Below are 25769 nucleotides of genomic sequence, written 5' to 3' on the forward strand. Positions count from 1 at the left end.
GATTAACAGGCATTGTGGAGAAGCTAGGCAGTACAGTGGATAGAGGGCTGGGTCTGGAATCAGGAAGCTCTGAGTTCAAATCCAACTTGACACTTACTAGCTGTGTGACCCTGGGTAAGTCACTTAATCCCTATTTGCCTCAGTTCCTCCTCTGTAAAAATGGGGGTCACACTGGAAAAGGAAATGGCAAACCACTTCAGTATCTTTGCCAAGAAAATGCCATTGACTTGTGTCCAAGAAGTCACGTAGAATCTGACACAACTGAACAAGCATTGTAAGCAGAATGTGTATTTTCAATAGAAAAAAAGTTCTTATGGCACTTTGAAAAATCATTTGGTAAGAAAGGCTAAAAAAACAGAAAAAGAGGAGAAGGCTTGACTACGGTATACAAAAGAATGGAATACATCTTTGTGTTGAATTTTTATGCTTGCGATGGAATGACCTTCCTATTTAATTATATCCTTGTATCTCCCTCACAGGATATTTGACAATATATCATGTACAGCCCACATGACTAATACATTCTGGCTCTGTTTCTTTGTATCACACCCCCACCATATATACTCCGCATCACATCTTCTGACAAAAATGTTATTTCAAGGTAATACGTATAATAAAAATGTTCTCTTTGGTGTCACAACAATATTATTTCTCCTCCCATAGTATTATCAGAATGATATCCACACTGATTAATGTTCACCTGACAACTTAAATAAGGATATGTCCCTGGGAATAAGGAGAGCCATGAATACCTTTTAGGGTCTTGTGAAATATAAAGAGGAAAGTCATTCTTAGAGAAAACTGCAAAAAAAACAGCAAATAGATTGCTAAGGAAAGAGGAAATATTCTTGACAAGAATTCTCTCATCCCAGTAACATTAAGTGACTAGTGCTTTCCTGCTTCAGAAGGAAATGCATCCAGGTAACAAGGATTTCTTAGGTGCCTGGCATTGCTAAGCATTGTTCAGTCAAGTTTGAGTGTTTGTGGCCTCATTTGGGGTTTTGTGGCAAAGACACAGGAGTGGTTTACCATTTCCTTCTCCAGTTCTTTTTACAGATAAGGAAACTGAGGCAAACAGGGTTAAGTGACTAACCCAGGGTCACACAGCTAGGAAGTGCCTGAGGCCAGATTTGAATTTTAGTCTTTCCAACTCCAGGTCCTGCATTCTAAAGATCAGTAGTACACTTCATTAGAGACAGGAGTGAAAGAGGTGATGGTTGAGAATGGTGTCAGAGGGATATGAGGAGAACAGAATAGGAGAAATGGAACTCTTGGTAAATGGTCCCTCAAAGTATATGGTTAAGGGACCCCGCTGACAGGATAGGGGGAGGTGCTGGCCTGGGTGGCTTGAGGAGAGAAGAAAAGGTGAATGGGACAGAGAACTAGGGCCCAAGGATTAGTCAGCTCGGCTTGCTGTGGTGAAGCCACTGAGAGTAGGTCTGGAGTAGACCCACCAGTGTGACCTTGTGACTTCTCCAGTTCAGCAGTGTGTGAGTAGGAGTGAGGAAGGTAGATGGTGGGACGAATCCGGGGTTCGAATCTGTCCAGGAATGACTGCTGGTCCGGAGGGGATGAGGGGTTTCCACAGTAGAGACTGTGTAGAGTTGAACTGGATCACCCAGGGGGAAGCAAGCCCAAGGAAGGATGAAGGCCTGGGGCGTTCCTGGGGAATGTCTAAAGGGAAGGTGAAGAGCAGGTTTGGGAGGAATGAGACCCAACTCCTCCCGACGTTTCCATTGTTTCCTCACCACCCAGCCGCCAAGCCCCTCTCAGCTCCCTTTGGGCTGTAGTTTTTCCCTTCTAAATTGTAAGTTCCTTGAGGGCAGAGACTGTGCTTTACCTTTTTTGTATCTCTAGTGCTTAGCATAATGCCTGGTGTATAGTAGGTGCTTAATAAATAGTCTCTTCTGAGTAATTAACCAATTAGCAAGCATGTATGGAGCGCCTACTATGTGTCAGACACATGAAGACAAAAATAGAACAGTTTCTGGTCTCAAGGAGATGTCAGGGGAGATGATGTAAGTATTAGAAGCATATATATATGTGTGTGTGTGTGTGTGTGTGTGTGTGTGTGCATATAGAATATATATGTATGTGTGTATAAGACATAAAATATATCCTATACATCATATAATAAGACATATACGATATAATACAAGGGATCATAAGTTACGTATATATGACACACATAAATACAAAACAAGGTATTTGGGAATGAGGAGGTATTAAAAACTTGGGTGATCAAGAAATGCCTCATGTGGAAAAAGGCCTTTGAGCTAAGTGTTAAAGGAAACTAGGGAACATTTTCTCTCTTTAGATACAGGACAAAAAAAAGGAGAGTAAGTTTGGTTTCCTTGATGTAGCTAATTTGACTCTAATCAATTAGTTTGGTCTACCTTAGTATACGCAAAAAAAAAAAATACAAGCTCTGTGATTTTGTCATCATTTTGTACTCCCAGTATGGAAAGTCCCTCCACTAGACTGGACAAGGAGCACTAGTCTACGACTTAGTCTTTAAGTCCTAGGGAGTTTCTTGAGGCAAAGAGAGAAGCGGAGTTACTTGCCCAGAGTCGCATAGCCAGGAGGAGTCAGAGTCCAGATTTGTTTTGTACCCAGGTCTTTCTAGTCTGGCATTACATCCACTACACTGTGTTGCCTTCATATACACTTGCATGGGTGATGTACTATCATTTATATATGGGCTGTTAAGTGGCACAGTAGATAAGAGTTCTGGGACTGCAGTCAGTGAGACTCAGGTTCCTGAGTTCAAATCTGCCTCAGATACTTCCCAGCTGTGTGACTCTGGGAAAGTCAATCTCCTCAGTTTCCTTGTCTGTAAAATGACCTGGAGAAGGAAATAGCAAACTGCTCCAGTATCTTTGCCAAGAAAACCACAAATGGAGTAACAAGGAGTCGGACATGACTGAAAACAATTGAACTACATTATATATATATATGCACAGTACAATAGAACGTTGGAAAGACAAGGATAGGCAAGGTTACCAGAAGGGCAGAAACACAGATAAAATGTAAGGGAGATATATTCACAAATGGTATTTTTTAAATAAAATGGACTCCCCATGAAAAAATTGTGGTTGGAGCACAGATCTTTTTTTCTGTTTTAATAGCACCCTACAACTGAATAAAGCAGATTTACAGCTCCAGCTTTTATGACAGGATTGTCTTAACCAAAGCCCTTGCTTGATTTAATGGCTCATTTAAAAGAAAATTTCCTACTGAAACACATCCAGTTTTTTTGTTTAGATCACACATGCATTCACGGGGGGAGGGGGAGAAACTAGCAACACTCTATAAGAATAACACAATCAACCGATGCTGACTTTTACTTTCCCAAGGAGCACTGCTTCTATGTCCAAAGGAATCCTTCATTTAAAATAATCTGGTTTTGTATCTTAATTTAATATTTTTACTTTTCCAGAGAAAAGAGTACTCAAAACATAGGAGGCAAAAAAAAAAACTATGGTAGAAAAATGATCATCACTGGATTTTTAAAATATTCAGTGTGTGTTTGAATATTTAAAAAATAGTAGCAATATTGTTATAGCAGTATGCAAAGCCTGGATGCTGATTGATGTAACAGAATTTTAAATGCATGTTTCGCAAGCTGCTATTTCTATCCTTGAGTACATGAATCTGGTTTTGGTTTTGGGTTTTGGTTTTTAATTGGGTAGAGGAGAAAACTGGTTCTTTCCTGGAATGGTTGCTCAGTGGAGAATGATCATAATTGATTTGTCTTTGCCAGGGTCATGCCATATCATTGAGTGAGCTCGTTAGAGAAGAGCCTCACACACAAAACACACATTCGTCCATGGTGTGTACAGGTGTAGATAGGGACTTATGTGAATAACAAGTGAAATGTACTGGATTCCTTAATCCAAAGAAGTAGATGCCTCTTGAAGCAGAAAGTTATGTCTCTAATCAAAGAACAGATAAAGAAAAATGCTGCCCACCTGATGACAGAGAAATGGATTAATAGGGAGAATAAAAACACATTTTTAAACATGACCAATCGGTATTTTGTTTGCTTGACTCTACTTATATGATACAAGAGTTGTATCATTCTATTTTTTGTTTCGATGAATGGGAGAAGGGAAGAAGAGAAAAAAATTAATGTTTGATGATTGTTGGTTAACATACTGTTTCCCCCACCCATTCTTTTATTTTTTTTTTAATATTTGTTATAAAGGATAGTTTGCTGGGTAGGGGAGGAAGTAGGATATATTAAAAATGAATATGATATAAAAACAAAGGCTATCAATAAAAGTAAGATAATTTTTTCATAAAAACAAATCACTAGTATTTTCTTCTCTTCTTTTCTCCCTCTTCTCTCTTCCCTGTCTCTGTGTCTTTCTCTGTGTGTCTCTATCTCTGTGCCTCTGTCTCTGTGTGTCTCTCTGCCACCAACCCCCACCTTGATTACAAGACTTTTGGATAAGGATAAAAGTGAGATAAAGGCAAGATTTTGGTGAGAAGCATTGACAAAGGGCAGGATAAAGTCCAGGAGGATCTCCCCAGTTTCCAGAAGCAATGACCCAGCTGCTGGCATAAACAGTGCTCCCTTGAGATGGAAATCCTGCCATAGGGAACAGCTACCTTGTGTTATTACCTTACTTTGTTGGAGTCAGGTCTCACTGCCAAGACCAAATGTCCTTGAAATAAGAAGCAGAAAAACAGGTTCTACCCAATAGTGGATCCCTTCAAGCTCCTAAAGTCCAGGAAATAACAGCCTCTCTCTCCCCCCTGCTTCCATCCTGGCCCCTGAAGCCATTGGCCCAGCACATAACCCCTATGAAGAAAGGGCTAGTTATCCCCACTAACCACTGACCAATTGTCATCTTCTGGTCATTCAGATCAAACTAGGGGAAGCAGGAAGGCATCTAAAGGGACAGAAAGGGGGCGCTATGTGTCACGTGAGACAAACCACTGCCACTAGTGACACCAGCGGTGTCAAACTCAAATAGAAATGGGGACCACTAAACTGTACATAAAGATCCTCTATTGATTTGATTTAGGCAGCCCTGAAGAGTATTATGGCTTTGTGCTTAACACTCCTGAGTTAGATCACCTCCTCCCCTCAGTCCCTGGTGGAGACAGCACAGGACACTGAGCCCAAAAACATTGGGACTAGCTGTAATTATAAAAGATGATTATAGTTATGAAGAAAACACCCCGACTGCTCAAGACCACTGACCCTTACCCAGCCAAGCCTCCACAACAGTCAGGAAGGTCAGTGACCCTTGAAGTGCCAAGTCACATCTTGGCAACTTTCTCTGCCAGGTATTGTAGACCCCTATCCCTTCCTCCCCTCAGCAGCTAAAGATACAGAAAAAAAAATTCTTTACTAAAGTTCTTGAGACTTTCACGTGGCTCAACATCAGAAATGAAAATGGATGAATCAATGGAACTGATCCTAACATAGATGCATCTCTCTTGGCTTGTGGCTCCACCCTCAGGACCATGAGTGCTTTCCATCTGCACTACAGATGGTCTCCTCCCAGAGGTGAAGCAAATAGAGCCCCAGACCTGGAGTCAGGAAGATTCATCGTCCTGAGTTCATTTGACTTCAAACACTTAGTAGCTGTGTGACCCTGGGCAAGTCACTTAAGCCTATTTACCTCAATTTTCTCATCTGTAAAATGATAGAGAAAGGAAATAGTAAACCAGTCTAGCATCTTTGCCCCCTGCAAACCCCAGATGGGGTCACAAACTGAACAGACACAACTGAACAGCAGCAAAGCTCCTTAAGGACAAGACATCTTACTTTTCTATTTGTATCTCCAGCAGCTTAGCACATGGTAGACGCTTAATATATTTTCACTCACTCACTCACTCACTCACTCACTCACTCACTCACTCATTCATTCATTCATTCATTCATTATCACAATCAGTTAATTCCTTCAAAGTATCCTGAAATAGACACACTTGCCAAATGCCCACAGCCAAGTTGAAACACTGCTATTCTGTTCACTCCCATAGCTTCATTTTCTTATTTCTTGATGGAAAAAAAAAAGATAAATTGTTCCAAAACATCTGTGATGAAATCTTTCACTTGTAACATTTTATTCTTAGGCTTCATTTGTGACTAGCAACTGCTTAGCTGGGATTTCTCTGGATTCTAATTACTGCAGCTTCTAAGCAACGAACTTCGGTTTCCTTTCTACTCACCATTCTTTTCTTTGCAAATAAATGGTGGCCTTTGCAGCGAATGGGGATTTCAGGTGTTTGTCAATTTACAAAGCCTTCATTCAGATCAAAATGGCTGATGATAAAATATGAGAAGACCAGTTTCCAGGAAGTCGAACAAATGGGGAGCAAAAGGGAAAGTCATTATGGTAAGATCGCTGAGTCCATAATCTTAACCTGACTTATCCTTTTATTTCACAAGAATGGGGGGTGGGGCAAGGTGGGGGGAGGGCAATATTTACTTTAAAATACAGTATGCTGATGCAGTCCTCAGATAGGAGAGTACTGTAAATAATCACCCAGCTGACAGGAAAACCCAGAGGTTGGCTACAAGGTGTTATCTGTGGAAAGAGGGATGGACTCTGGGAACTCGGGTTTGTACTTCATTTCTGCTACTTACTAACTTCATGGCCTTGGACAAGTCTTTTAATCGGAGTCTTTGTTTCTCCCTCCATAAAATGGGGTGTGGGAGGGTGGACTTTTCCAGGTCTAAATCTATGATCCTGAGAAGATGAAGTCCAAGGCAAAAAGCCTTAGAAAGGCAAACGGTTGAGAAGAGTGTTATCACATTACAAATGTAAGGTTACTGCAAAAGTCAGGTGATCCAAGCTGGGAGAGTTTTCATCTCCGGCTTTTGTTTCCTCAGTGCCCAGGGCAAAATAGGTGATTAATAAACGTTTGTACAACAAATGAAATCAAAGACCATAGAATTGTATATTTGAGGTTGGAAAGCACTTCAGTCTTTCACTTCATAGGTAAGGAAACTGAGGCCCCAAGAAAAGTGAAATGTCAAAAATCAGAGAGGTAGTGAATTTCAGAGCTAGGGTGGTTGAGTCTAAATCCAACCTTCTTTCCCTTGGGCTTCTTAATGTTAACAAATCATGCGCATAAGCCATCTGCTTATTATTATGTCCCACATGCATTATTTCTCCATTTTTACAGATGAGGAAACTGAGGACCAGAGAGGTTGAATCACCTGTTGTCGTATGACTTGCTTATTTCAATCCATCCTATGTATATTTTATATATGTTTAATAAACAAAAATTCTTTCTCTGCTCCCTTTAAACCAGTTAATATAGTGCCTGGCATATAGAAGGCATTTAATAAATAGTTATTGATTAACATGAATAGATGCCAGAGGAAGGTCTCTGACCAATATATTCTAACTCATAAGTCCACTGTAAAATACAAAGGATCACAAGTTTATACATTTTGAGTTGGAAGAGATTTTAGGCCTCATCTTGTGATAGCATCATAGATTCTGAGCAGGAATTAGACTTCCCAGACCATCTGGTTCAAATGTATGATATACGACATGGTTAGTTTAAGGTACTGCCCTTTCCTATGGTGCATTTTGGTCCTAAAATGGGAAAACTTACTTTCGCATTAAAAATAATTAAATCAACTGGTAAAAGGTAAAGGAATTTTCTCTTTCATAAGTGAACAGGATGATACCTGAAAGAAGTAGGGAAAAACACTTTACAGATGAGAAAAGTGAGGCCTGGAGAGATTATAGGATTTACCATGGTTCTTTGGAAAATGTCATAGGTGGGATTTGAAGTCTGGTCCTCTGACTAAAGAACTGTTGCTCTTTCCATTCTGCTACATAATGTGGGGGGGCGGGGGCAGGGAGGGAAGGGGGGGGGACCACTGTAGTGCCTTCCATGACTCACACAGGGCTTGTAGACACCTACTCTCTGAGCCAGCTCATTCACTTCAAGCCATTTTGTTTTTCCTCACACTTACATTTAATACATTCTGATAAAGTTCTTTCTCTGCTACCTTTAAATCATCATCCTGTTCATATAAGAAGGAGGCATCATCCTACTTCCCTAATAAGGTGATCTAAACCTCTATATTTATTCCACAGGTTATTTCCCACCCCAAATTGCCACATGCCATCTGAAAAAAGTATTTCTTCATAAGTGTATTTTATTTTTTAATTTTTTTTATTAAAACAAAGTTCTTTTTCTATTCTATGTGATAGAAATTTTATTTTGTGATAGGCACCATGCTATTCGTGCAAAGACAAAAATCGGCATCATTCCTGCCCTCAAGGAGCTTATGATCTAAAGGGGAAGGAAAATGAGAAGCGCAAAAATAAGTATGATATGTTAGAAAATGATAAACTATGACAAAGAGACATGTAGACATATAGAGTTCTATTTTTTATTTTAGTATTTAGTTTTCTACTATTATTTTAGTTTTAGTTTTTGTTAAAACAAAATTCTTTTTCTACTCCTTTCAGCATCCAACTGTTCACCTAAAATAGCAATATCAATTTTTTTACCAGTTAAATTCATTTTTTTTTATGCAAAAGTAAATTTTCGGTAACTTTCATCACCAAATTATTCTATATGAAAGGACAGTAATTTAAAGAGATGTAACTTACATTATACAATCTCATTAATTGACAAATGATTAGCCTAAGGATTAGATTTGCCTGAGGTCATAGATACAATTTGAACCCATGTCCTTGACTCTAAATACAGTGGTATGTGTACCAAACATGCTACTGCCTACCTATGGATCTAATTGTCCAGTATTCTTTCCCTTGGTTCTTAGACATTCAAATATGACAATTGTCTTCAGGTTCCTTTCATTTTCACTGTCCCAGTAATCTGTTTCTTAGTCAAAACAAAGTCCAAAACAATAGTTCCTCTCACTGATGCTCTCCTTTATGAGTAATGAAATTGCTGGGAAAGAAAAGAATCAGACAACTGTTCTGTATTTGGCAGAAGAAGACTTCTAGCCTCTGTTTCTCTACTGAGTTCTTTCAAGTCAAGGATTCTCAAGGTTATGTTGATTTTGGGTTGACAGGAGTACTCTTCCTTACCATCTCTTGTCTCTTCACCTTGTCTACAAGGCCATTCTAGGTACTGACCTTGATATCTTCATAACCTTAGAGAAGCCATCCTGTTTAACTATAAGCAACTAGAATTCAATTATACCTTAAACCAGAGGATAAGAAATTCCCCTGCCATAATTTTGTGATGGAGGAACAGCTCAATTCTAATTGGCCTTTTGACTCGAATTGGCTCAGAATAGAGCTCCTTCCCTTTTGAGTTGGCTCACTTCTAAAAAAGAATCCTTAGAGGCAGAGAAGGGAAGTTCAGGCTTTGGGTTTGATTCTTTTCTGGGATTAATGAGTAGCCATACAGAAAAGAAAGAAGGGATTTGAATTAACCCTCTTGATTGTCATTTCTTCAAGCACAAAACAAACTTCATTTGCCTTGATTTCTACCTTACTGATCTGAATCTAGCCCTTTCCCTCAGAGAACCAAGAGTTAGTGCTGGAGGGGGAGCAGCCAGAGGACACTCCAAGGATATTCTATGGGAGAAAAGGTTTGAACCATAGGGGCAGAGATGTGTATCACAGAATCATAGACTATCAGTGCTAGAAGGAACCTCAGAGGTCATCCAATCCAACCCCTGCGTGAAACATTATTCCACTTTATATTGAAAGAAAGCTGGGTTGGTACTGTTGTTCAAATCTCTCTCCACAGGCTTGGCTTACAGGTCACCTCCTCCATGGCTAGATCCTTGAAACTCTACATGTCTATAGGTCTCTTTGACATAGTTAATCATTTCTAACAGATCATACTTATGACTGCATATATCTCATCCAGCTCCCCCATTACGTCATAAACTCCTGGAGGGCATCTGAGAATCAAACATCTCCCTCCAAAGCCTCCATTTAAAGAGAATTCCAGCTCAGCCATCTCTTTATTTCCTACCAAATGGACTCTAGATGCCCCTGTGCAGAATACCTTCCACCCTGCTCCACTTTTTCAGTTTTCTTTTGTGTATCTTCTCCCACTGGATTTTAAGCAACTTGAGGAAAGGAATTGTCAGCACTTAGGACAGTGCTAGGCATTGTACTATTTATTTATTGACTGACCTTCCATGAAACCTGTTTTTGGTCCTGGTTTTGCCACTGCCTCACTATGTAATCCTAGACCAGTCCCATCTCCTCATTGGACTTTCATTTCCTCATTTGTAAAGTGGAAGGGTTGGCCTATTGTTTCTCTAAGGTTCCTTTTTGCTTTAACATGCTATGACTGTAAGAAGCCAACTTAATTATGAAATATTTTACTGCACTCTGCTCTTTACCTTAGACTCCCAAATGAGTCCTTCTAAGAGCAAGTGAGGATCCTGGCAAAGATCACCCCTTCCCCAGCTGTTCCATTCTGCACTGAAAGCAGAATCTTGTAGAGATGTGGAAGGGCCTCACAGACCAAAGCTCCTCAAGGTCAAAGTAGGAAACCTATCCAAAATCTTTTTGTTGAAGTCCTTTGTTGCAATACAAGAACCACATTAGTGATGGGTAGCAAATAAAATGGTCAGTGTCTATTTGCTGGTGGACAATCTGAAGGAGAGAGGTACTTGATTTAACAAACAAGAAACTGATTCACAATTCAAACACAGAAGGAAGAAATGTGGATACTTGGGGGTATGGGGTGGCTTCACAGGATGAGAGATTTAGACTTGGAAGGTTGACTAGTCCAATAGAAAGGATTCTACTAGAGAAGAAGTCTGAGAGACAGATTGCCACAGTAGAAAGAGCATGGATGAGCCAGAGGACCTGGGTCCAGATCCTGCTGATGCTGACTATGTGATTTGAAAAAGTCAGTGAGTCTTCCTAGGTCTCAGCTTCGCATATATAGAATGAGGGGATTAGATTAAGGAACCCATGAGATACTTTCAGTTCTAGTGTCTTGCCCAGTGTCACACAAGTAGTAAGTCAAATCAGTAAGTATTTATTAAGCCCCTACAATGTGTAGGACAGTATGCTAAGCACTGGGGATACAAAGTGGGGAAAAACAATTCTTCTTGAGGAGTATACAGTGCAGTGAGGGACATGATAGACAAACAATAAACCCAAACATGATGCATCCAGGATAAAGAGGAGATGATCACAGAAGGAAGTCACTAGAATTAAGGGGAAGCAGGAAAGGCTCCTTATAGATGGTGGGATTTTAGCAGGGATTTGAAAGAAGTCAGGGAATCTAGGCGATAAGGATGAGGAGGATGAGCATTCCAGGCATGGGGGACAGCCAGGAACAATGCACAGAGATGGGAGATGGATTGTCTGGTGTGAGGAACATCAAGGAAGCCGGTGCCCCTGCATTGCAGAGTGCACAGATGGGAATAAGGTAAAGACCGGAAAGGCAGGCAGAAGCCAGCTTATGAAGAATTTGAAAGCCAACCAGGAGATTTTATGTTTGATTCTGGCAATAATAGGGAGCCACTGTTATTCATTGACTAAAGGGGAGGACATAATCAGACCTGTCCTATAGAAAGGTCAGTTTGACTGAGTGGAAGATGAACTGCAACGGGGAGAGATTTGAGGTAAGGAGACTAACCATAAGGCCAGAAGAACCAGAAATGGATATCGGGTCGTCTGATCCCAAAGCAAGCACAGTTTTCAATAAAATACAATATCTACGAATGTGAATCAACGACCCCTTTATCAAAAGGACAGTGGGTGTTGAATGCTCTTCAAGGGGACATATTTGTGTCAATAATAGATAGAGGTTCAGACTTTTTAGATTAACAACTCAGTCTGGTTACCACCATTCTTACTCTATAAAAAAATATTTCGGAAGAGAAAAACACACAAAAGCTTTGCTCATTTTTTTGTAAATTTCACATTAATTTTTTTTATTAATTTCACAAAGAGAAAAATAGAACGTAAACTGCATATGAAAGTCCCAAAGTCAGTAAACATGATAATAATAGCAGTCATCAACTGTCTCAGTTCACCTCTTTTCCTTAGGGATAAGACTTGACTTTTCTTTCTGAGAAGCCAAGAATACACTCAGTAAATCTGTTTCCTTTGTATTTCCCCAGTTACTTAATTGCTTTTAAAGACATAATACTTCAACAGCACAGCATCTCCCAGAAAGGTCACCACAGAAAGATAAATGGCAAATGTAAACATTCACCAGGGGTCTTTCTGAATGGGAGGCTGAGTTCAGTGCAGAAGGACAGACAACTCACTGGTTTTAGAGATGCTCAAACATACATTGTGTGAAAGACAGGAGAGGGGACATCATTTAACATTCTAGAAAATACTTAAAATTCTGCCAAGTAGGTACCAGATAAAGAGATGTGGCATAGAGAGCATGTCAGAAGGCCCAAGCTTGACTCCTAACTCAGAAATTTACCTAACGGATAATCAAGTGGGGCAGCTAGGTGGATAGAGTGCCCAGTCTAAAATCAGGAAAACTCATTTTCCTGAGTTCAAATTTGGCCTCAGACACTTACTAGCTGTATGACTAAGTAAGTCATGTCACTTGTTTCCCTCAGTTTCCTTATCTGTCAAAATGATTGGGAGAAGGAAATGACAAACCACTCCAAAATTTTTGCCAAGAAAATTCTAAATGGGATCACAAAGAGTTGGACACAACTGAATAGTCCAAGCAAGGGTAAGACTTTGTTTCTTTCTTCTGAAGGAAAAGGATTGTACCTGCAATTTCATTGGTAGAGGTAGCTCCCAGAGGAAGAAGCTCAATTTACCTCCTTATTTCCTCTACCTTCTCTTAGTTCTTCTACTTTCTAGTCTTAGAAAGCTGCCTGACCACTGAGGGTCAGGCACCAACCTACCCAAAGTCATACAGTCAGTATGTCAGAGGTAAGATCTGAACCCAGATCTTCCTGACTCCAAGATCAATTCTTTATCCACTATTTCATGATGCTTCTCAACTGTATAAGGGTGATAATGATATTTATAGTACCTACCTCTCCAGGCAAGTGTCTTATCATTAGTAAAGCATGACTAGAAAGTGAGATGTTATTATGGAGTGAAGTATTGGACCTTCAGGCTTGAGGAGAAAAAAAAGAGATGGAGGCAGGGGAGAGAGAAATAACATTTTGACTGCTAAAGATGCCTGCCACATTTGGCCATTCTCGGTCACTATAAATGAATGACATTTTAGTTGGATTTTGCTGACCTGCTAGTTACAACATCCCACATTTTCCACAAGGTTGGTGCTGCCTTCCTATATGGTATAATAAGAGCAATCCTTTTTTGTACAATTGCCTAAATGGATGTTACAATGAATTGTCTCACACTTACCTATTTAGATAATGATAAAGAAAAGGAAACTGACATTTATAAAGCACTTTAGAATGAGTGCAAATCTTATCAGACACTTACTGGCTATGTGATCCTAAGTAAGTCACTTAACCTTTCTGTGCCTCAGTCTTCTCATCTGTAAAAAGAGGGTAACAATAACACCTGACAACCTTCCCAGGATTTTCATGAGGATAAAATGAAATAGTGTTATAAAGCACTTTGTAAACCTTAAAGCTCTATATAAGAGCTTTTATCATCACTAGCATCATGATCACATTCGATCCTCAACTCCTTGAGGGAAGATACTGTTTTCTTTTGTCTTTTTATCCCTCCTCCTCATAGGGTGCCTAGAAAATAGTGGGCACTTAATAAATGTTTCTTAATTGATGCATACCAAAATCCTGTGCTATAAATACTGAATATTAGTTCCATTTTACAGATGAAGAAGGAGAAGCTTAAAAAAGATGAGGGAAAAGTGATTTGTTTTGCTTCAATAGCTAGTAAGTTTCAGAGTCAGAATTCAAATAGTTTTTTTTATTTTAAATCCAGCATTCTAGTCACTATACTATGGTTGTGGGATTTGGGGGGTAAGATTTTTCATTTAAAAAATGAAATGTACTGCTCATTTCATAAAGAGGAGAAAGGAGAATAGTCACATCAGTAATAATAAAAAGATGCCAAAGTGATTTATTAATTACCTAATAAGAGTGAGATTGTGACTTCACTTACCATTTACAAGCCACGTTTACATTTAGTTTTTTGAAGGGAGACATTAAATAGCTATAAAAGGTAGATCTCAGAATTCTGACCAATCCTCAGTGCCTCTAATTTAATTTATAGGATCATAGATTTGGGACTGGAAGGGACTTTAAAGACTATCTCTTCCAACCTGTCAATTTACAGATTAGAAAACTGAGCCCTAGAGAGGTTAAATGCCTTATCTAAGGTAGATGAGAGCAAGATTTGAACTCAGGTCCTCTGCCTCCAAGGGCACAGCACCTTTAAACTGTGCCACAGATGCTTCTTTTGAGTCAATCCTTACTACTTCTAAATTGTTCCCTTATTTGAAAATGGAAGCAAAGAAGAGACAAACTTGGAAACCAAACAAACTGATTTGGCCACAGAGACTCCTTTACAGATTAGGAGGAAGCTGATCCTCAGAAAGGTCTAAATGATGACAGAGCAGGATCTGAACCCAGCTTCTCTGACTCCAGTGCTGTCTTTCCGGTTCAGACCCTACAAATTACAAGTCATTGCCTTACTTGAAAACAGAATACTAGTAGAGACAGATTTGGAAATGAAACAGGCTGTTTTGGAGGCGTCCACTCCTTTCCCAGGCACCTACCTTGCAGTTTCTGATTGTACTCAGTTCTGTCAGACTGGCTCCGTCTCAAAGGGCCACAGTTACTATGGTCCACAGCAACACTACTCTCCACAACAGTGTCTGTCTTCCTCCTCTCTAACATGTAGAATCTCTGTCTCAGAAAGGTTAGATTCTTTTTCTTGGTTCCCATGTTCTCTTTTCCAAATGCTTCCTTGGTTTCCATCTGCACCAGACGTAGGGAAACCTCAGGAACTCGTCAAAGTAGACAGTTTGACAAATCACCACAGGGCGAAGGTTAAAACTTCCAGTTTACCTGCCCCTTTTAATGAGACAACTTTCCTTCTGGGTTACCTGGCTGTGACGGCCACCTCTCCAGGATCCCGGAGCTCCACCCCTATGAAGTCATTCTTTTTTGTACCTAGAGCCCGACTGGGGATCCTGCCACCTGTTACCTGAGAGACCTGCAGCCCAGAGCTAGGCAAAACAGGGGCTGCCCTGTCACATGCTCCAGAAGCAAACAAGAATCCTATTGTGTGTGTGGGTGGGTGGGGGTGGGGGACACGAAGGCTGGGGGACCTGTGTCATGTCTGCATTGCTCCACAATTAAAGTTTAAACTTGCAATTTATTAGAGCTTAAGGTGTGCATGCTTTTACTGTACAGGGCCCTATTGCATGGGAGGCAAACTTGGACATGCGTGTGACTTTCAGCTGGAATTCAACACCTCCAGTGATGGGTTTGGTGGAGAATTGGGCAGAAACTTGCACCTGAATCATCCTCAGTAAAGGAGCCACTTGGGCATGCACAATGCTTTTTAGAAATGAAAACAAAACAAAACAAACAGGAAAACTATAGACATGGTCACAACATAAATGGAAATTTGTGTCACTACAACCACAAATTGAAAGTGATGGATGTGTCATTATAGTGACCAAGCTTTTCCTGAAGAGCAGAAAGGAGAAGGCGCTTCACTCCCTTTCTTAAAGAGATGGGGAATGGGAGCACGCTGTTAGACTGTCGATATATTCTTAGTTTTCCTGAACTATATATTTTTCTTTTTTTTTTTAATTCCTTATTCAAAAAAGGGGGAGGGGAGATTCGAAGAGGAGGGAGAACATAGAGAGGAAGTCAAAATAAAAATAAAAGATATTTTTAAAAATCCTTTTTTAAAAAAAACAGACCATTTGCAGAAAACGACTAATTTACAAATTCTAACCTGGATTATTATAGGGGGGAAGCTCCCTCTTTGTCCCCTGGCTCTGTAGATTAAGGACCGGGTTGACTTGTCCCATTGGGAGGAGAGACTGGCATTTGAGAACTGCTCTGCTAGGGGGCAGAGTGACCCCTGGCACAACATGTGCACTGTTGGTGGGGGAAGGGGAAGGTAGAGAGACGGGGAGTCTCTTCAGACTTCAGAAGTTAGTCTCCCATTCAAGACTGCACGCTGTGTTTGTCTGCGGTTAATCCTTTCACAGTTCTAATTCTTACCCTTCCGGGTCCAAGTCCTTAACAAAATAAGCCTTAGAATTGTGCAGAAGAGCTTTGACTTCATGGAGGTTTTTATTTAAAAACTGAGAAGCAGAAACAGGCAGCACTGAGCATGAGTTACTAAGCTTACCTGAAGAAAGTCAAAGCCAGGGTAGTGGGAATTTGGAGTGGGACCACATCACAGATTCCCCTGGTTTAAATAAACTAGAACGCTCAAGAGGAAGGGAGAGAGGGAAGGCATGTGCATGTTGGGGACAGTGGATCTCTCATTTGAATACCTTTCATCCATCTTAATTCGAAGTTGTTTTTCTCAATAGTGTGTGCTGAGATCTCTGGGGGAATTCATCCAAGCTCTGGGAATAATAGTCTGGGTGTTTGTGTGGCAAGACTGAGATACCAAAGACTTTCTGAGATTTGTGCCTCCTACAGCAAAACCAAGCTTTGTTTCTCACCTTTGTAAATTTGCTTTGGTATGAACTTTTTGTTTAAAAAATGAGTTATCATTGATAACTTTAGAGCTCAAGGAAGGAGTGATGGCTGATGGATCATGAATTCTTTGGCCGAGGCAGCCCATGAAAAAAAGCAAAACATAAAATAGCTCTAGATCAGCAAGTAAACAAACATTTATTAAGTCCCTACTATGTACCAGCATTATATATAGTCAACCCCAACTCCACCCCCCCCACACACACATACACACTCATACACGTACATATACTTGTATCTGGATAGCATGTTTCTGGAATCATGGTTGGTCACAATGGATTGATCACAATTCCTAAATCTCACAATGTTGTTTGTCTTTATAATGTTGTCATTGAAAAATTCAGCTCACTTCACTCTGCATCAGTTCATGCAAGAGTTCCTAGGTTCTCTCAAACTATCCAATTCATAATTTCTTACAGCACAACAATATTCCTTCAGCATTTATGTGCTATAACTTGCTCAGACATTCCCCCAACTGATGGGCATCGCTTCCGATTCCCATTTTTTGCCATCTCAAAAGAGGTGTTGATATTTTTACATGTGCTTAGAGTTTATTTTTCTTAGGACTAATTCCCTCTTCACTCTTCTTCCCTTTCCATTCTATTTCCCTCTATAAGGGTAAACGGAATAGATTGTCCTGCTACAATCACAAGGGGATCTCTCTCTTAGTCATTGCTGGCAAAATTCTTGCTAGCGTCCTCCTTAATAGGCTGATCCTTCACCTGGAAGATGGGCATGTACCTGAGAACCAGTGTGGCTTCAGAAAGGGCCGAGGAACAGTAGATATGGTATTTGCTGCCCAACAACTCCAGGAGAAATGCCAGGAGCAGAACAGAGGTCTGTACCCAACGTTTGTAGATCTGACCAAGACCTTTGACACTGTTAGTCATAAGGGTTTATGGAAAATTATGTCAAAATTTGGTTGCCCAGAGAAGTTCAGCAGCATTGTATGTCAATTTCATGATGGCATGTTTGCCCTGGTTCTGGATAATGGACAAAGCTCTCGTGCCTTCACATCAGTGGAGTGAAACAGGTCTGTGTGCTTGCTCCCATGCTTTTTAGGATAATGTTTTCAGCCATGTTGACAAATGTTTTCAATGAGAATGAACATAGCATCAAGGTCAACTACTGCACTGATGGTAAGTTCTTCAACTGGAAAAGGTTACAAGCCAAAACCAAAGTGGAGGGAGTGTTGGTGCATGATTTTCTGTTTGCAGATGATTGTGCACTCAGTGTAGCCTCTGAAGATGAGATGCAACAAAGTATGGATCAATTCTCTGCTGCCTGTGCTAATTTTGGCCTAATAATTAACAACAAAAAAACACAGGTGCTCCATCAGCCACCACCACACCATCCATATGTGAAACCATCAGTTACAAAAATGGAGAAGTTTTGAATACTGTGAATAAGTTCACTTACCTTGGTAGTATACTTTCCAGGGATGTACACATTGACAATGAGGTTGATGCCCGCATTGCCAGTGCTAGATCAGTATTTGGAAGGCTCCGAAAAAAGGTTTGGGAGAGAAGAGGTATTAGACTGACTACCAAATTGAAGGTCTACAGAGCTGTTGTGCTGACCTCATTGTTACAAGCTTGTGAAACATGGACAGTCTACCAGCATCATGCCAGTAAACTGAACTGCTTCCACTTGAACTCTTAGGAAGATTCTGAGGATCACCTGGCATGATAAAGTACCAGACACTGAAGTCCTTGCTCGAGCTGAACTGCCAAGTATTCATACTATACTTCAGAGAGCCCAACTCCGATGGGCTGGCCACGTTGTTCGAATGCAAAATATATGCTTGCCAAAAAGACTGTTTTATGGAGAACTTACATGGGGCAGGCGATCACATGGTGGCCAGAAGAAACAACACAAGAACACTTTCAAGGTCTCTCTCAAGAACTTTGGATTTGACTGTGCAACATGGGAGATGCTGGCACAGGACCGCTCAGCATGGCATGCCCACATAAGAAAAGGTGCTGTGCTCTTTGAGCAAAGCAGAATTGAGACAGCACAAAGTAAATACAAGATGCGCAAATTTGGGATATCCACCCCAAATATTCATACCAACTATCTGTGCCCAACCTGTGGTAGAGCATTCCGAGCTCATATTGGTCTGATCAACCACGGTCAGACACACTGAAATTTCACTTTACAATGGCGATGTCATTTTGGTCTTCTTCGAAGACGAAGGACAATAACCATTCCCCTGATGAGTGAAATGTATGTGTCCCTGACTCTGTGTGTGTATGTGTGCTCTTCCCTCCTTTGACCAGTTCAATGAAAAGTGAGGTTCAAGTATCAACTGCTACCTCCTTCATTTCTTGTATAGACTTCTACTTGGATATTCTAATTATATGAGATCATTTCCTTTAATCTGCTTCTCCTTTTCCTCTTAATCTATTACTCTGCCCTTTTCTTTTCCATTTTGCTTTTAAGATCATCAAGACATAATGGATTCATTCCTTGCCCTTCTAATTAGACTTCCTAATATGTTAGGGTTCAGAGGGGACACATGTCACACCTCCTCATATCTGAACATAAATTGTTTAACAGAGCTTAGTCCCTTATGATTATTCATTTATATTTGCCTTTTTTATGTTTCTCTTAATTTTTGTGTCTGAACTTCAAAGTTTCTCCACGGTTCTAGTCTCTTTATCAAGAATGCTGGGAATTTCTCTATTCTATTAAAAATCCATTCCACCCCCCCACCCCCCATATCATTATACTTGTTTTTATCAGGTAACATATTCTTGACTGTGAGCCTAGGTCCTTTGCCTTCTGGAATCTTATATTCCCAGATCTCTATTCCTTTATTGGTGGGATGAGGGATCCATGCTAATTTTATTTTATTAATAGGTATGCATTATTTAAAAATAGTTTGGAGACCATTGGCAAACTTATCACATAGCTAGAAGCAAGACACAAAATGAAGATCTTGAGAAATATCACAGAGCTGGCAAGGTGTTGATGAGGGGCAATAGTTATCCTGATATCTGCTGGAGCTTATTGTCTGCCGAAAGCAAAAACACTGAATGAGTTGCCTTCATCAACATTTCATCCTTCAAAAAAGTAGAGGAAATGATGAAGAAGATTACTATTCTGACTCCCAACAGAGAAACTGGCTACTAACATTAAAATGATGGGAACTTGAGAAAGAAGGGAGCCCTTTACTTTAGTGTGCCTGCTAAAGGGAATGACTGGCTTTATCTAGAGAAAAACCAAGGCAGCTGGGTGGTGCAGTGGTAAGAGTGCCAGGCCTAGAGTCAGGAAGACCTGAGTTCAGATTTGACCTCAGATACTTATAGCTGTGGGACACTGAGTAAATTACCTAACCTTACTTGTCTTAGTTCCTCACCTGTAAAATGAGCTGGAGAAGGAAATGTAAACCACTCTGGCATCTTTGCCAAGAAAACCCCAAATGGGGTCACAAGGAATGAGACAACTGAAAAACCATGCTATCCATAGAATAGTTGTAACTTGATTCCAAACCATTATTATGGAGGGTAGAGTGGGGCCAGGGAATAACTACTTTCATTTGAGGGAGGAAGGGTGTACTGGGTCTTCTTAACTGGCCTGAAAGTGGTTACAAATGCAGCCACCACTCATAGACCTAATCCCACCCCTGAGCAATATAGAAGCTTTGACTTCCTCTGAGGGGCTCACCATATTGGTGTCAGATTTGGTGCAGGCAACTTGATTCTCTTAAGCAACTAAAGCTCAGAGCTCCAGAACTTAAGATCCACCAGCCTCAGGTACCCAAGTGTAGGGACTACACGTTAGTGCCACCATTCTCATTTTCCAACGAGAATCAGTGAAGATAATTTTGAATACAAAACAGAGTATCTGAATTTCATATACAAATACACATGCGTATATATGTCTATATACGCATGTGTATATAATGGATAACGTGTATATATGCCCTATATATACCCATATATCTATGTACATTTGCATTGTGTATAATACATATATGCACATATATACACTATATATATATGTATATACACATATACATAATTAGAACTAGATGGACCCACATAAGATTGTAAGCTGTCTCAGGGAGAGAGAGGAGAGGGAGTGGGAGAAAACTTCAGACTTATGGAAGTGATTGTTGAAAACTGAAAAATTAATTAAATAAAAAAAAGAATTGGAGGAAAATATAAACCTAACTAATAAATTTAAATAGTAACATATTAAATAATCCAATAAAATGGGGGGAGGTAATCATATCATCCTCAACAATTAGTCTAGGAGAATAGACTCAAATTATTTTTATAGCTTCTTGTCACCCAGATCCAAAATTGAGGACAGAAGAAGTTGAGGGCTCCTCAGACTTGAAGCATGTATTTGATTATACACACAAACATATGTATGGGTCTGTGTATGTATCTATGTATATCTGTATACACACATACATATATATATATATATACATATAAAATATTAACCCTGGATTTCTCTGGGCCTGCCCCATTTTAACACGGAGATGCCCAAGGGGGGGGCCTTTTGATCATGTCCAGTTTGCCTTACATGAAGCCCTTATCCCCTTCCAATTGGGTGATTTGGGTGATGGGGATAAGTCTCCTTTGATTGGCTGCCTGTGGCTTTTAAATTGGAGACTGAATTGTTTTCACTATTTCTACTGCTCTCTTATCTGCTTCATCCAGAAAAATGAAGATCCCAGTGCGCCTACAGTAAAGACACCATGAACAGAACTGGTGAGAGGTGAAGGACTATCCTTCCCCTGACTGGGCTCTTTACCCTGGCTCAGAGTAATGGGCCTCTGAGGGTTTGCTTATGCTCTGTGTTCTTTGTCCTTCTCAGTTTCAGGTGCCTAAGGGGATCCTCACAGGACCTGGGAGTTCAAGCCGTGATAACCTTGAAGCCAAGATTATAGAACAGTTAGCATAGATTCTGCCCAGAGAAGCTGGGGTCCTTGGGATTCAAGCCCAAGTCCTAAGGGAGACTCTAAATTGGATATCAGTTGAGTTTGGATGAAACAAAAATGGTTTCTGTATGATTTTATTCTTTATTTGGTATGCTTATTTAACTATTCATTTTTTGGTGATCATTATTAAGTATTATCAAGCATTGCAGCATAGAGGCTAATGTTGTTTAAGGGAGACAAGGGTTCAAGTTTCGTCCTTTCTGATTACTACCTGTCAGACCCTGAGATGTCATACCATCTCTCTGAGTCTCAGATAACTAACTAGGATTTAGCTACTGAAGTATAGAGAAGCTGTCATCTATGTTGGTGGAGAGAATTCCTGTATGAGAGAAGAGTTTCCTATTTGGACAAAATGATAGTTTCTTTGCTCATAAAGTTCGTAATTTAAAAGATTTCAGCCAAGGATGTGCTGGAGCTAGTTTGTATGGAATTTTGAGAGCTGATTGTTAAATTTTCGGTGTATACAATATGCACCTCAGAAATTGGCAAACTACAATCAGACTGAATTAATTGTTTTGTTTGACTGTATAGACTAAGCAAAATGTTGGGGGGAAATGTTAATAATACAGAAAAAGTTTAAAAATGTGTCATCCATATTGTTTTTCAAAGAGCCAGTTGTTAAACATTTCCCAGTGCCTTGGTCCGTTTTCCCTTCTATTTTTCCCCAGTCAAGTGTTTTTCCTTTAAATCTGCATTTCTTTCTTTCCTTCTTCCTTCTCTCTCTCTCTCTCCCTCCCTTTCTCTCTTTCTCTGTCTCTCTCTGTCTCTCTCTCTCTCTTTCTCTCTCTCTTTCTCTGTCTCTCTCTCTTTCTATCTTTCTGTCTCTGTCTGCCTCTCTGTCTTCCCCTCTCTCTCCCTGTCCCTGTCCCTCCCTCCCTCCATCTCTCTCTCTCTCTCTCTCTCTCTCTCTCTCTCTCTCTCTCTCTCTCTCTCTCTCTCTCTCTCTCTCTCTCTCTCTCTCTCCTGTGAGGGAACTCAGTCTGTGTTCAGATTCAGTATACAACTATAGATAGATTCTTGTGCCATCCTGACCTTGGTTCATGGCAAGCAAGGAAATTAGATGGGGATGAGGAAGGAAAGGAAATGTTGTAAGTAATTGTGGAGAACCCATTTTTAATTCCTGAGGTCAAATAGCATTTTTATGAACTGAATAATTTTTCAAAAATTATTCACCATGTCAAAAACATGGTCTTTCCTCCCTGACTCTATGCAACATGGAGCAAACAACTTAAACCCTCTGCCTATTTCTTTTTTTAATTTAAATTTATTTTTTCAATTAACGAGCATTTATTTTTTCTCCCTCACATCATCCCCAAATGAAAAAAAAAAAAAGAAAAACAAAACTTGTAACAAATATGCATTGTCAAGCAAAATCTGCCTCAGTTTCTTCATGTCTCAGGGGTATAGATAAATCATCTCAGTGATTAGAAAGCATTTTGAGAAGAAGAGCTCCTCCACCTCTAGGTGAGTTTTATTAAATTCAAAATTACAGTTTCCATGGCAACCATAACTAGGCCAGGTTGCACTCAGAGTAAGACACAGATTGAACACATAACTGCGGTGAGCATTCATCCCATTACAACCGGCTGGGTTACAGGGGAATGCTTGTTAGGCTACTACTGAGCAGAACTTTGTGAGAGAGGTGCCTATAAGTACCTTGAGAAGAGCCACATGCTCATTCATTTCAACATTCACACTTTAATAAGATTTGATGTCCATTAAGTCTTGTGGGAGCTAGTCAATTCTTTCCTGATGGAAGCTGGAGGTATCTTCATGTGAAATTTTAGGTCTAGAGCTAGACAGGAGCTCTTGAAAGAGGCCATCTAGTCCAAGCTCTTCCTTTTTACAAAAAGGGAAACTGAGGACTGAGGAAATGAAGTGACTTGCAAAGGTCACAGATAGGAAGTGACAGACAGGATCTGCAGCCAAGTCTTTGGTTTCAGAGCCAGGGCTCTTTTTGCTGTACACTGCCATATCAACGTTCCTTCTCACTGACATAGTAATCAGAACTCAGGTCTAATTAATTGTTACATTTTTCCTCCTTCCTTAGCACTCCTTATTTCCTACAGTATGATTAGCTTCCCCCCTCTACACTTTCTAGTTGCCTAATCTCCATCACTAGCAATTAGGTGGTGCAGTGGATAGATTGCCAGGTCTGCTCTCAGAAAGACCTGAGTTCAAATGCAGCCTCAGATACTAGCTGTGTGACCCTGGGCAAGTCACTTAACCCTGTTTGCCTCAATTTCCTCATCTGTAAAATAAGCTGGAGAAAGAAATGGCAAACCCCCAATGGGGTCACGAAGAGTCAGATATCACTGAACATTAACAATCACTTAATATGACTACACTACCCATTTTTACCATTGGGGTACTGCCCTGTCTGCTTTTAGCTCAGCTCTTTTTCCCTGAGTTAGGATCAGTCTTCTAGTTTTCCCTCTTTGTGCTGTTGAGCCCAGCCAACCTGACCTTCTTGTTTTTCCTTTCACACACTATTCCAACTCTCTTTCCTCCATGCCTTGTACTGTTTTCCATAGCTAGAATGCATTCCCTCCTTGCTTCAAACTCTTAGAATCTCTAGTTTCCTTCAAAGCTCAGCTCAAATATCACCTCCTACATCAATAATCAGTCAATAAACAGTTATTAAGGATCTGCTATGTGCCAAATTCTGTACTAAGTGCTAGGGGTACAAAGAAAAGAAAAGATAAAAGACAGAACCTTGCCCTCAAGGATCTTATAATCTAATAGGAGAGACAACATGTAAACAAATCTATACAAAACAAGCTATATACAGAATAAATAAGATGTAATTAATAGAAGAAATAATTAATAGAGGGAAAACACTAGAATTAAGAGGACTTGGGAAAGGTTTCCTGTAAAAGATGGGACTTCGATTGGAACTTAAAAGAAGTCAAGAAAGTTAGTAGGTGGAGTTGAGAAGGGAGATCCTTCCAGGCATGGGCATAGCTAGACAAATGCCCAGCACCAAGAGATCTGTGGATTAGCCAAGAGGCCAGTGTCACTGTATTGAAAAGTATATTTTTGGGAGTAGCATGTAAGAAGACTGTACAGGAGGGGCAGAGTTGATTATGAAAGACTTTGAATGCCAAACTGTGCATGTTGTATTTGATCCTAGAGGTGATAGAGAGCCATTAAAAGTCTGTTGGTTCAGAGGCTGGACCTGGACTTCAGGAAAATCACTTTAGTGACTGAATGAAGGATGGATTCAATAGGGTGTAGAGGCTTGAAACAGGCAGAATACCAGCAGGCTATTGCAATGGACCAGGTGTGAGATGAGGAAAGCCTTCACTAAAGTGGGGGCAGTGTCAGAGGAGAGAAAGGGGTGTATCAGAGAGATGCTGCAAAGGCAAAATCAACAGGCCTTGTCAACAGATGGGAAATGGGGTGTGAGAAACAGTGAGGAGTCCAGGATGACTCCCAGATTGTGAGCCTGAGGAACTGGGAGGATGGTGTTGCTCTCTACAGTGATCTGGAGGTCCTTTCTGATTCCCCAAGCTATTCCCTAAACCTTCCCCCTGACCCGCCCCCCAAATTACTGTCTGTTAATTTTGTACATATTTCCTATATATTTATATCTGTCCATATGATATTCTTTAAAGGAATGGAAGCTACGTGAGGGCAGAAGTTGGGTCATTTCTATCTTTGTATCCCCAGAGTCTGTCACAGAGTCTGGCATATCTTGGTGCTTAACAAATGCATGTCAACTGAATAATTAATTCAGTTACTTTCCTCTGTGTCCTTTTGGACCCAACCTTTGTGGTTACTATGTCTTCTGGAATTTCCATTGGAGAATGCAACTCTTCCTGCCATCATGACCTCTTTAAATCTCCAGCAGCTCACAGTGCCCAAGATGACCTCTCCTGCTCCCTTACTGGCACCCTAGTGCCACTTTTCAACTTCTTTTGATGAGTCATGTTCTCCCACTAAATTGTAAACCCTTTGAGGGCAAGGACTATCTTTTTGTTTGTATGTATATTCTGGCACAATGCCGGTCCATAGTAAGAGCTTAATAAATGTTTATCTATCTAGCCATCCATCTCTCTATCATTAAACCTATCTATATCTATCATTAAACTTATCTATACATCTTGCTGTCATTAAGCCTATCAGTATCTATCTATCTATCATCAAGATTATCTATATCTATACCTATTATTAAACCTATTTGTGTCTATCATCTATCTATCTATCTATCTATCTATCTATCTAT

The 25769-nt window shown here is 40.2% G+C and overlaps 1 protein-coding gene and 1 long non-coding RNA gene across 3 annotated transcripts in view; one reads left to right on the plus strand and one right to left on the minus strand.

The window, feature by feature from the left end:
* Positions 1 to 15019, minus strand: part of ARHGEF38 (Rho guanine nucleotide exchange factor 38) — a 128910-nt gene extending 113891 nt beyond the window's left edge. Inside the window, exon 1 of one of the 2 annotated variants that reach the window (XM_072623060.1) lies at positions 14634 to 15019. In XM_072623060.1, the coding sequence (XP_072479161.1) occupies positions 14634 to 14835 (202 nt within the window). In that variant the 5' untranslated portion in view covers positions 14836 to 15019. Of the gene's footprint in view, positions 1 to 6188; positions 6402 to 14633 lie in introns of those variants that run through there. The other variant, XM_072623061.1, reaches the window with a different exon arrangement.
* The window catches only part of LOC140513397 (uncharacterized), an 81968-nt gene continuing 62685 nt past the window's right edge, over positions 6487 to 25769 (plus strand). Inside the window, exon 1 of the long non-coding RNA XR_011970158.1 lies at positions 6487 to 6580. This is a non-coding gene — a long non-coding RNA (uncharacterized lncRNA). The remainder of the gene's footprint in view (positions 6581 to 25769) is intronic.

The sequence above is a fragment of the Notamacropus eugenii genome, chromosome 7 (genome assembly GCF_028372415.1).
Source record: "Notamacropus eugenii isolate mMacEug1 chromosome 7, mMacEug1.pri_v2, whole genome shotgun sequence".
In the NCBI taxonomy this organism is placed as follows: domain Eukaryota; kingdom Metazoa; phylum Chordata; class Mammalia; order Diprotodontia; family Macropodidae; genus Notamacropus; species Notamacropus eugenii.